Here is a 12872-nt window from a genome sequence, read left to right on the forward strand (position 1 = left end):
CCCCAGTGTTTAGCTGAGGGCTTTTAGCTTCCTACCTTGCTGTAGTGTTAGCTTAAACTTCGACTAGGCGCGGGCGCCGGCAACCGCCGGCGACCGCGCCTAGTTGTTGTTGACTAGGCAGGCAACCGCCGAGGTATCATACATTCTATTTCGATCGCTTCATACCACAGCGAATCTAAGTGGCACGGAATGGGATGACGTGAAGGCCAGGATACGTGAGTGCTTCAGGTCTTGGGGCAAGCATCGAGCGCGCGAGGAGCATGAGGAGATTAAAATCGTCTCCGACGCGATCCTCCTGCTCTCGATGCCACTGTCCGGTGAGCCTGGTGTTGCTTCGGCGCCGGCCTCACCCCGTAAGGAACTTCGGGTTCTCCTGCAGTGACGCTGGGATGGCTTGAGGGCCACAACCCGAGCAGAACTGTGGGAAGTGGAAGTGCGGTGCAGCAGAAACGTCCTACGTAAGCATCTTTCAAGGAAGAGCACAACTTTCTCTTCCCTAATAGATCCAAGCGATGGTAGCATAGTCGACTCACCGGATGGAGTTCTTGCACTGGCAAGGCAGTTTCACATGCCCTTGTAAGCCGAACCAGTTGCCTCTCCATCTATCTTTCCGTTTGCTTTACCAGCTGAGCCACCGCAAGTGTGCGACTCAGCCATAGATGAGGACGAGCTATTTTCGGCCTTGATGTCTATGAAGCGCAATCGCGCAGTGCAGGATCCGATGGTCTTACAGTCGAATTTTATGTTAAATTTTGGACAATGTTTGGGACGCCGTTCATATCAGTGGGGAACAGGCTACTCGGTGAAGGGACTTTGCCAGCGTCTCAACGAGAGGGGCTAATCACTCTCCTTTGTAAGGACGAGTCGAGGAGCACCGATCTGAGAGCATGGCGTCCAATCATGCTTCTGAACTGCGATTATAAGCTCATAGCAGACTGCCTGTGTACGCGACTCACACCAGCGCTCAGCACTGTTTTGGGTCCATACCAGGCATGAAGTGTCCAGGGGCGCTCTACTCAGCTTCATGGTTTAGCAGTGAGGGACCTTCTCCTGTGGGCAAACACCAGGAAACTTCCATGTATTCTTTGCTCCTTTGATCAGGAGAAGACTTTCGACATCATTAGCCAGAGGTACTTTTTCCGTGTGTTGGAAGAGGCTGGGTTTAGTGTGGGTTTTCGGCAGATGGTCCAAGCTTTGTATTCTCGACCGACTTCTGCTGTTGTCATATGCGACCGCGTCTCGGAGGCGTTCATTGTGGGACGTGGTGTACGGCAGGGGGACCCCCTCTCACCTGCCCTCTACGTACTCGCTTTTGAACCACTTCTGCATAGGTTGTCCTGTGACAGCAGAATTGGCAGGTTCCTCCTCCCACCAGGTTCCCCTCCGGTTGCACTTTTTGCCTACGCGGATGACTTGTCTATTGTCGTCCCGTACGAAGCATCAGCTTGCGGCGTCTTGGAGGTCATGGACAGTTACTGCGGGGCGAGCGGTACAAGGTTGAATAGGCCGAAAAGTGCAGCCATGTACTTGAACTCCACTCCGTCCAGTCCTTAGCCCGTTCATGGTCTCCCCGTTAAAACGCAGCTGCGCATTCTAGGCTTCGAATTCGAACCAGATGGTCTCTTACCTGAAAACTGGCAACAGGCTAAGGAGAAGCTTGAAACCAGGATTCATGAATTCAGCGCGTTGTCATGCCCTTTGACTGCTCGAGCGACAATCCTGCGTTCACTTCTGTTTTCATTCCTGACGTATGTGGCATGAGTGTCTCTTGTTCCAACCCGAACCAAGCTTATTTTTGAGGGGGTCCTCTTTCGCTTCCTTTCGAAGGGTACAAATGGTTCTGTAGCTAGGCGGGTGCTCAAGTTGCCCAGTGATAAGGGAGGGCTCGGAATTCCCGACCTGGCCATCGTGGCTACTGCACTACACGTCAGATGGCCCCAGGTCGCTCTTAGCTCGGATATGCTCCTGACTCGAAGCTTTACCTCGTTTTTCCTTAGCACCCGGCTCCGCTTGTTCTCGCAGAGCACATTTTCCCACTGTGTTCCTCGCTCAAGTACCCCGTCCACCATTTATGCGGCGGCTGCAAACTCTTTGGTAAGCCTCCGCACGGTTCGCCCCGACATCGACATAGTTTCAACTCCACTCCAAGTATTAGTAGACATCCTCACCCCAGGCCTCCCCCCGCATTGCCAAATGTATAACCTGTCCATTCACAGGCCAAACTGGAAGCTCATCACGGCCAGTTTCCTCGACGCTAGGCGGGCCACGTTCATGTACCGCCTAGCGCGAGGGTGCCTGCCGTTGAGCTACAGGCCCTTCACAGCCGTCCCGGCTAGTGGAGTGTGCCGTTCTGTGGCGTTCGTGGACTCGGTTCATGCCTTTGCGCAGTGTTTGCTTCCTGCAGCTCTTCTCCGTGGGATTGCTAGTCTTTTTAATCTCCCAGGAGTTCCTTATCAGACAGTTCAATTTTTGCACCCTTTGCCTAATCAGGCGGTCAACCAGTTCATGCTTCTCCTCGCAGAGTGCTCCTACGAAGTTTGGTTGGCACGCCGCGATGCAGTTTGGGGGGTCGGGCACCGGGCCTTCACGAAGTGCTTTTCAAGAGCATGGAAGGAGGTCTGGTTCCATCTCACCCGGGAGCGGCACCGCTTCGGCGAGAAGTTTCTCGAAGTGTGGGCCCGTCCTGCGGTGATTTTTGATGAGTGAGGCGGAAAGCTATCCATTAAATTATGATGCATGCTCCTAAGGTCACTCGAATCAGCCGTGTGTGCCAGTGGATCTACGGAGTTTTGTTTGGTTCAGTGGAACTCAGAGCTGGAACCGGTGGTGGTGCACCCTTGGGTGGTCGCGCTGCTCCGCGGACGTCTTTGGTGCTCTCCGTGGTTGTATGCCTTGGCCTCTTTTGCGTCAAGGCAGTCTGAGGGTCAGTCAGGCTTGTGTCCTGTAAGACAGACATGGCTGTTTGTGTGCTGAGTGTAGTACCTCTGTGTTGCTGCACCGCAACAGCCCCCTTGTACGGGAAGGACCGTTGGGCCGAACCGAAGCCCCCCGCCCAGTCAACACGGGTTGAGGGGGGGGGGGGGGGGAGACCGGCGTCAATGTATCGAATGATGCTGGGTTGATGGAGTACATGTAAGCTCATGGACGAGGCGCCTTCAAAGGTGCCAAGTCCTCTTCCCATCTGACAACGGTTCCGTCTCCGCGTATCGTGGCTGTACGACTCTCAGCCGTGTTTCTCTCTGCCCCGTTTGCGGGGCGCGCTCCTCAGTGGCGTTTGCCTCCTTTGGCAGTGCTTGCGCCTTGCTGTCCTTCTCCTGCCTTCACTCTTGCCCTATCCTCACCTTACCTGGCGCAGTGACGTTGCGGTGACTCGAAAGACATTTATAGCGTTTCGTCACCTTACTTATACTTTCCACCTCGGCCATATTGAGGCCTGTCTGTGAGTGAACGAGTGTGTGACCTCTTCTCAATACCTCTGTTCTCCACCCGTTTCCTCACCCTACATCAGAAGAAAAATTAAATAATAATTGCTAATCGCCTCCCCCCCCCCTCTCCGCGGCGGTGACACACTATCATATGGCGCGATGGCGCGTATCCGGAGCGTCGCCTCAGTTCGGCACAGCGTGCTCTGTATGCGCTAGCCTGTTGTTGAAGTAAAATCGTATTACCAAAAGGCGTTATCGCTGCCGATTTTTTATGACAGTCTTTTCCAAAAAGTATGAACAAGGTTCTATTGTCTTACACTTTCTTTTCAGCGCAGTGATAATTTCTTTTTTACTCAAGTATGATTTAGGCCAGAGGCTTCCAATTGCACGCCCAATGAGCACATGAAATTTAAACAATTAATAAACACACTCTGTAACAATGTTTCTCTACAAACATTGATTGGTCCGCCAACGCCGACGATAAGATGCGTCAAATTTCAGATTCTTTCTCGATATGCCGCTCTTGTTAACTGGAATCATTGCAGCGTTAATGCACAAGTAAATTGCAGGTCCGAGGCGACAGCCAGTGCTCTGGCTTTTACAACGTATCTCCTCGCAAAACACCAAGACATTCAAGACCGTCTTCGAGAAGAAGTCCTTGCCGTCCTGAATAGAGATGTATGACGTTTTTAAAAATCCACGGTGGCATTTTTTAATCGTCATGTGAGTCTAACTCAAAAACATGTGGTGTTTCAGGGAGCCTTTACGTACGACAACATTTTCAGCATGAAATACTTGGAGCAAGTTATATCGGAATCCCTTCGCTGTTATGCGCCCGCCATAGGGTAAGTAATGCTTTTCGATGATAACACTGTGCTTTATTTGCAGTGAAATTTATTCAAGGGAATATTTTTTTTCCTTTCACGGCCATTTGTATGCCTCCGTAAAATGCTGGGAACACGCGACTATCCCACAGGTACCAACTTTTCAGTTGATATTCCACCAGTAATAAAGCCATCATTCCAGGCACCCATCTCACACCGAATCGGGGTATAAATGTGGTTAATTAACGTTCTTGACACTTTCCATTTGATGAAGTTTAATGAATAACACAAGTTTTTTCTCTCTCTTCGACAGCTTCACAACAAGAGGATGTGCTAGAGACTACGCCCACAAAGGTATCACTATACCTGCTGGAACCAACATCCTTATTCCCCACTACCACATGAGCCGTGACCCAGCGTTTTGGAAGGAACACGAAATTTTTGATCCTGAAAGGTCGGTAATCTTTCTGTGTTAATCACATGTGAAGCCTATATCAATCATCTAGGCCAATGCTCGCAAAACTTTCTTACGCAAGAAGCCTTCCTAAGAGCAGATGGCAGGGAACCGTGATGTCCAACAAAGCGTTGCCGAATGAGGCCGGTGAAGGGCATTTTGGAGCTACAGTAATTGTTAATGCGACCCGTAGATGCCGCTCCTTCAGCTGTATTCAAAAAGATGTTTTTTTTTTCCTTTTCTCGGCTGCATATGATTTTCCGGCCGCATTCACGATAATATGTCCGGGCCTCATGATTGGCTTGCATGGGCTCCGAGCAGTTCAACCATAAGAACTTCCCTTTAGATACTGGCGCTGATGTATCGCGCCAAACTTGCATGATCTTGCGAAACTATGCAGTTACTCTGGGTGGTTGATTGAGCCTACGTGTAGCACTCCAGTCGCCCTGTGACATAAATCTACTACAATCTGTTTGAGAGCGCAGCTCTAAGGCACCGTTCCTGTGGCGAGCGTCGGCGTCCGACCTCATAGCCGAGCCAATTAAACATGCCAGCTAAAGAGGATAGTAACCGAGCGGGTAATGAAAAAAGCATGGTGAGAGCGAAGAGGGCGCGAGCAGGAAAGCGGAGGAGGGGGATATGGCGAATGAGTGAGTCTAAGAGTGTAGTGCCACGCACGAGGGGCTTTGCGCCGAAGATGGCTACGAGATGGCGCCAGAGCAGCGCGCGTCATATGTATGGAAACAAAGAGCTGCATGAGCGGAGGTTGTCTGCGGCGGCTCCTGTGAATCGCGCCCACGCGTGACCCACGCGCTTTCCGTCGCGATCTCCCGATTAGCGAAGTAGTCGAGCTGCACTTAGCTCCACTTGTGACGCGCCGCAAGAGACAGCTTGTCCGCGCCATCCAACATATCGCGAAATGAAAACACGTGTAAAGGTGCGCTCAGATTTGGAATTAGGGAGTAGCGTAATCTTTGTTGATTTTTTATAACAATCTTCTGACCTCATGCCTACGTAACCACCGACGTCTGCATCTGCCGGTGACACGCAGCATTATTTGAATGGCCCAGTCAAACACTTTTCTCTTGTATGGGATGCTACCTTTGGTTACATTAAAAGCGAAATGCATTACCTACCCTGCCAGATGTTTCTTATATAATTGTCTGGCGATTTAAGCGGGAGCACGCTGAAGTGGAGAGGGTTTCAACGGGGCCAAGCCTGCGCTGTGAAAGCAGATAACTGGATGAGGAAAGGGCTGGCAGAGCCTCGACTGGCCCACTTTGTCTAAATTATTTTGCGATGGTTGGTGAAAAATCGCAGATGCAGAGGAACAGTAAAGTGCTGCTAAAAGGGATGATATTTAGAAGAGCGATGTCGCATACCTGCCGCAAGGGCTCGACAATGTTACACTGCCACGGCAAAATTTTTATTATACTAAAATACCTCCATTCTCCCCGTAGCTTCGAGTAGCCAGAGTAGCAAGGGTGATTGGCGGGCTATTCCTTTCAGAACGGGGCAGTCTTCGGCTATTCTGTCAAAAATTCAGGTTTGTTTAGCATACTAATGCATTTCTAATGCGTACACGTCAATTTGACCTGGTGTGTTGACACACAGGCGACGTGTGGATTACCCAAAATATTTTGACGAATCATGGAGGGCTGATAGGAGAAATGGAATAGAAACAATTTGGAATATATTTAAGTTATATCTCTATGGTTATTCAATGCAAAGAGAATCTATAATTACGCGAACTTTTTGAACGGAATTACCTGCACAAAGAGATAATAGTGTAAATCTGTGCCGCGGGCATATACTCCGGCCTCCCCAGTTCCATTTGTCGTGCTGTTAGGGAGATCTAGGTGCGTACTTACAAAAATGACCTTACTATAAAATTGTATATTTCAGTCAATCATGATATTGTACGTATAATTAGCGAAAGCAGCCGTTCAGAGGTGAAGAGAACTAAAAAACGAAAAGATGTGTGAATGGAACCCCTGAATAATAAACATCAAGAACTGTTTTCACCAATTCAACCAACCAGGTAACGGTAGAAGCCATTTATTCCCTAATGATTTAAGCTATTTGAGTCACCTCACTCAACTCACAAAATCCTAGAACAAAAGAACAAAGAAAACAGACTGTATTCAATGTTTTCAGAATGAAACTAAATTACAGCTTTTAAGCTTGGTTGCTTTCAGCCGGTTAGCTTGACATCACTGCTCGGGATATATCTTGGGCAGAAATCTTATGTTTCCGTAGTAAATTAAGTAAGACTACTACTGAACGAGAGGTGAAGTCATGACGTTGTTTTCCTGTCTCATTTCTACTGCTTGCCTCAAACTCTTTACAGATTCAGCCCTAAAAATAAAGTCAAGATAGATCATGCGGTGTACCAACCTTTTGGTGAAGGCCCTCGGAATTGCGTCGGCATACGCTTCGCTCAGCTCGAGATGAACCTAACCATGGCCAAGCTGATGGCGAAATACAAGCTCATTCTGGACGAACGTCACATCAAGGTGCGAGCTTCGTCATGAAATGTTCGACGCAATTTCTCATAGAAAGCCCAACTTGCTTTTGTTTCCGTAGGGAAGAATTTAAATATAATAATTCAGAACATAAATCTGTTATATGCGAATACTGTTTATATGACTACAATATCTGTTTCATCTATATAGCTGATACACCTATACTAACTTGAACTCCATTGTATAGTACCCAACATAGGGCGGAGGGGGGGGGGGGGGTACATGCGCAGTACAAACCCCATCATATGTATTCATTTCTCGGGAAGTGTGCTCTTTTTTTGCCAGAACCTTTACCAGTTAACATACCGAGATAACCAGCTCTAGATTCCACGTATCCATCAGGCCCATTCGAAAATATTATTGCTGTAAACGTCGCTACCTCTATTGTACTATTATCATACTGAATTGCATTAGGTGATCGAACAAAGTATGTCCCTGTATTCTACATTCGGTGAGGAGTCTTGTCTTTATCAGGCCGCTCACTCAAACATAGACCCTTGCCAAAGCTATAAATCCAGCTACATTCCTTGTTTCACGACTACACGCAGTGGTAGTTCACTGGGTACGGCGTTGCGCAGTCCATCTCGATGTGACATGTTCAATCCCAGCCACCGAAGCCGCGTTTTGATGGGAACAAACTGCAAAAGAAAGACAAAAAAACGCTGGTAAAGTTAGATCTTGGTGGAAGTAAGAGAACCCCAAATGTTGAAATTAGTTGCGCAGTACCTAATTACGGGGTGTGCATTATAGGTATTCGCTTTCGCAGGCATCGAAAATCCAACAATTTCATTTATGAAATATTTTTACTTGACCACTGTTGGCCTTACGTTCCAAGTTTCGGGGAAAATTACCTCGTCTTTAGGTTCAGTATTCCAGAGCTTGAACAAACTTCTGGCATCACTGTAGCATCACCATTGCTTAATTTGCTCCATTTTGACTACTGTGGGTGTAGATGTGAAATCTGTGCAGTAATCCACGCGCTGTTTATTATTGCAGGAGAATACGTTAAAGGTTGAGTCTACCTTCGTCATGGCCTACCCTAAGGATGGCATATGGCTCAAGCTTGAAAAAATTTGAACATCAGGTCTGCATTTTCCACGGACTCAAGGGATCATCGGGCACCGAGTATTTTAGCATAGCTGTGCGCTTCATAACAGCCTCCTAAATTGCAACAAATATACTAGCCGGTCTATTTTATTAAAGATTATGCGTGTTATTTTCATATGTTATTATCCTTAGGATACTTCACGCACCTTCAGGGATCTATCTATCTATCTATCTATCTATCTATCTATCTATCTATCTATCTATCTATCTATCTATCTATCTATCTATCTATCTATCTATCTATCTATCTATCTATCTATCTATCTATCTATCTATCTATCTATCTATCTATCTATCGTGCCGTCCAACCAGGATTACTGGGTATTACATGGTCGTATGGGTAGCGCATCAGGCTGGTGTGCTGAGGGAACCGGGTTTGAAACAAATCATCGGACCAACTTGGGTCACTGGGTATGTGGCAATATCTACACTCATGTTCAAGAATACGCGGCCCACGGTGCCGCTCCGGCGCCACAACACGGCGCTGCTATCTCCATCAGGCTAAAATCCCTCAATTACATCAGGCTAGGGTGCCCCGATGTAGCGGCGCCGCAGTACACGGTGGTGACACCTTTTGACCGGTGCCGCGCCGCCATTTTGCTCCGCGGTCGCCATATCGGGGCGAGCCGCTTTCATCACCCGTTCCTTCCAGGGTTGGTAAAGCAGCATTGTTGGGGAGTTTGCAAAGCTACTTGTTGTGCCTTAGATGCTGGGCGATTGAACTTTGTTCAGACGCAAAAACCAGCATGCCAGGGTGTTGTGTCCCGCTGTGTGCCGGCTCGACAACGAAAGGCATGCGCTGTTTTCGCTTTCCACGAAATAAGGAACGGAGCAAAGTATTCACCTGTCCGCTCTTAGGTACCAGCATTGCGTGGTTAGAATATTGCCGCGAAGCAACTTCCTTTTGTTTATTTGATCATTCTTAAAGCGGCCGGCACGCCACATTATCAGTTTTCCTGTGACGCGAGATGCGACCACATTTATCTCGATTGATCCGAGCGACCCTCAATTATGTGGGGTTCCAGAATTTTGTCGCAGTCTTAGGCACGTTATCTCGAAGTTTCCTTGCCTGCTTTAAATTTAGCTTGGCCGAAAGCGGCGGACCTCGTGTTCATCATTCACAGCCGAGCACGTTTGCTGCTATTGCCGCCGCGAAGTATTGCAGTTCTTAGTAGACGCAAGTCAGCCTAATAAAGTGTTTCTTTTAGGAGCTTTTCGGTGCCTGTACCACACACTTTGCATCGAATTCACCGGCATCTCAAATAGTGCGCTGGCATTTCGAATAATTCATCGGTTTGAGCATCCCAGTTGGCCAACGCTGACCTAGCTGCACAGTGATCATTTCCTCTGAGATCTATGCATGCAAGCATACGCTATATTATTTTTTTCTGCAAGAAGCGCTTAGAATTGCAAGTAAATGTGCAACGCCTTTATACACCTGAATTTGCTGGCGCAAGCGCATGTTAAACAAGAATGTCGGCCGACGCTCCATTTCCCGCCGTCTCTGCGCTCACCGCAATATGGCGGCAACGAAAGCAGTGTCTTCACCCAGTACGGCGGCGCGCTACATCGAGGCGCCCTAAACGATGCAAAATGGAAGCATTTTACTGTGCACTGACTATCAGCTGCACAACCAACAAACGACGCACTTGAATTTATCAAGCGCGTGACTTGACCGCACGAGAGTGAGGGCGAAGACGGGCAGCAATCGGTGCACCCTCAAAGCAAGCACCCGATGGAGATAGCTGAGCCGCGTTGTGGCCCCGCAGCCACCTATTTTTGGCCGCGATTGTACATGTGTGCCGCTCTGCAGCAAATTTATTCACATCGTTGTGGACGACTGCATGTGCGGGACTCAGTAAGTACCGCTGTTCAATTAAACCCTAGGATGGATGCCCATTTAGAGCCCTGGGTATCTACCATTCGGATTGCGCTGGTATTCAATGAGCTTCTTTGATGGAAACTTGGCTCAGCGGGTAGGTGCAGTTAGTTGTCTGCCGCTCTTTAATGAAAGTCTTTGACGCCAGCCGGAGTAACTATGTAGGTGCCGCTGCGGATGCACCACTGTGCAACGACAAAAAAAATTCCTTAAGTAGCTTTGTGGAATCGAGCTTACGTCCCAAGGATTCCTTAAGGACCGCAAACCGAGGCTTTAGTAGTTTACGCCAAAAATGCGTAGGCTACGTCCCACTTTTATGTGGACGTCTTTCAAGCCAGTGCTATAGCCAACTGCGTCATACAGGCACTAGGTATCTGTTGCTCGTCAATGACCCTCTTGCGAACTTAAGTGGCTTTCTCGTAAAACTAGAAGGGCCAGACACCATCGAAAGCGATATCCAACGTAAGCGAATAGCCGAACGTTTTGAGAGAGCTGTTTCCTTTATTAAAGATATATTGGGCTTGAAGGCATTTATTTGTTACAGTGATGATATGATGATTTAGGTAGTGATTGTTGTTTCATTGCAGAATTATTCATTCTTTTATTCAATGCTAACCTATTTATCTCAAGTCTTCAAGACATCCCCTTCAGTCATGAAATATGACTTCACTTTCTTAAGGTGTCGAAATTTACAGCAGATGTTTTTCTGAAAACGTGCTGCCCACATTGCATGATTGGATTGTAAAACTTGTAAAACTTAGGATTTAAGCCTTCCCACCTAGACGACGGCCAGGAGTCCTTGGGCCCTAGCGGCGGTTTCGGCCAGTCGGACGGTCTTCAGTTGAATCTCCGGATCGGAGCTGAGTAATAAGGTCTCCCATTGTTCTGAAGACTTTATTCTTCACTCAGAGGGAGCCTGTGGGCCTTCGCACAGAATGTGATTAAGATTAGCCCTGGCTTTACATAGCTTACACTGGCTGGAGTACTGAAATGAGTACTGGAGTACATCGCATGAAAAAACATTGTTGTCTACTAATGTTTACTTGTCATCAGGCCAGTCTTCGGGGCAATCGCCCTCATGCCCCCCTCCCTGCCCACTGGGACAGCCACTGCATTGATTGCATGTGGCTGCATTGGCTGGAGTACTGACATGAGTACTGGAGTACATTGCATGAAAAAAATTGTTGTCTGCTATCAATGTTTACTTGTCATCAGGCCAGTCTTCGGGGGCAATCGCCCTCATGCCCCCCCTCCCCGCCCACTGGGGCGGCCACTGCATTGATGCAATGTTCACGCACTCAATCATTCCTTCCCAAACCTTCGATCGAATTGAATAACCTGCCTGTTTTATTAGTTTGCATCAGCGACCTCTTTCTCCGCATAGAATCAAATGAAACACACTCAGATACCTCAGTAAAGAACATCGACTATTTGTTACTGTATGTTTGTGCATTTGCATTTCCTGCGCCTTATCTTTGTTGTTTTTGTATGCGTTGCTATTTTCAGTACTGTATTCCTAATTTCCCATTGTATTTTCTTGCTTTCCCCTATGCAATTTACTGCTATGTACCGTGATAATTGTATATGTAAACAAATAACTGGAATAATTAACCAAGGTTTCGGGAGCCTCTTGGTGTGGCGTTTCCATCAGCCATGTGTGCCACATGCGCCTTCGTAGCCCTGAAAGCACACATGTTCAAAAGCGGGATGTAGCACCGTATATCATGCGTTTTACTAGTTAAAAGTTATTGTCGCCATCCAACAATACTGTGGATGAATGCTCAGTTCCTTCCGCGTGGCGTGTCAGGACATTAAATTTTACAGTATCCTTTATTTCACTACGAATAGTAGCCTTTATTCCAATGCGAACTACGGAGGCGGAGGGACAATGAAGTCGGACACCATAATTTTGACAAAGGCATTTTAAGCACGGAAAGTAGCCCTGCTCGGTATTATCGGCCTAATCGATTCTCGAGTATGGTGATATAGTGATAGACATTCCTTGGTGTGGACTACAAAGAGTATTCACCGAGGACAAACCCAATGTCTCAACACAGACTCTTATTGCGAGAGATACCAACCTGAGATTAGAAGGACTTATAGTACTACGTTATCCCTTCCCCTACTTCAGAACCTTCGTTACTACACACCATGAACTAATAACTTTTCCAAATGATGACCGCAAAATTGCCGAAATATATAAGTTAACAGATCAGAGGATCAAGAAACAGTGTTTCTAGCGTCATGATAACAGGAACAGCCGCACAACATGCTATGTGACTAGCCACAAAAAACGGTCATATTTCATTATTACCACTTTCCACCACAAGTTTATGTTCGTGTGTTGTGCGAATTAACAGGACGTCGGCATCACGAGCCATGCTTGAGGTCTTCCTCCTGAGCGTCATCGTCGCGCTTGCTACGTGGTTCATCATGTAAGTACGACTATCCTGTCATATCAACGAGGAATAGATCTCACTAGAAGGCCTGGGTTTACTAAACAGAACGTACTTGGCATTCAATGTTACGTGCATTCAATATAACAAATCACAAACCAGTATCGCACTTTTTTAACAGAAAGTAACAATCGCGAGATGACTTTTCAAATAAGCATCTATGTGTCGAATAAATCTCCGTTCATTGTAGTTTAAACTGCAG

The 12872-nt window shown here is 47.4% G+C and overlaps 2 protein-coding genes across 2 annotated transcripts in view; both read left to right on the plus strand.

Moving 5' to 3' along the window:
- LOC139049159 (cytochrome P450 3A6-like) overlaps window positions 1–8438 on the plus strand; it is a 34847-nt gene extending 26409 nt beyond the window's left edge. Inside the window, exons 10-14 of the mRNA XM_070524402.1 lie at window positions 3995–4103; window positions 4182–4270; window positions 4563–4703; window positions 7054–7219; window positions 8225–8438. Coding sequence (XP_070380503.1) covers window positions 3995–4103; window positions 4182–4270; window positions 4563–4703; window positions 7054–7219; window positions 8225–8305 — 586 coding nt within the window. The 3' untranslated portion in view covers window positions 8306–8438. The remainder of the gene's footprint in view (window positions 1–3994; window positions 4104–4181; window positions 4271–4562; window positions 4704–7053; window positions 7220–8224) is intronic.
- A 1625-nt stretch (window positions 8439–10063) lies between these two features.
- Window positions 10064–12872, plus strand: part of LOC139049158 (cytochrome P450 3A56-like) — a 34234-nt gene continuing 31425 nt past the window's right edge. The window contains exons 1-2 of the mRNA XM_070524401.1: window positions 10064–10193; window positions 12575–12649. Of these exons, the coding sequence (XP_070380502.1) occupies window positions 10180–10193; window positions 12575–12649 (89 nt within the window). The 5' untranslated portion in view covers window positions 10064–10179. The remainder of the gene's footprint in view (window positions 10194–12574; window positions 12650–12872) is intronic.

The sequence above is a fragment of the Dermacentor albipictus genome, chromosome 8, assembly GCF_038994185.2.
Source record: "Dermacentor albipictus isolate Rhodes 1998 colony chromosome 8, USDA_Dalb.pri_finalv2, whole genome shotgun sequence".
Lineage (NCBI taxonomy): Eukaryota > Metazoa > Arthropoda > Arachnida > Ixodida > Ixodidae > Dermacentor > Dermacentor albipictus.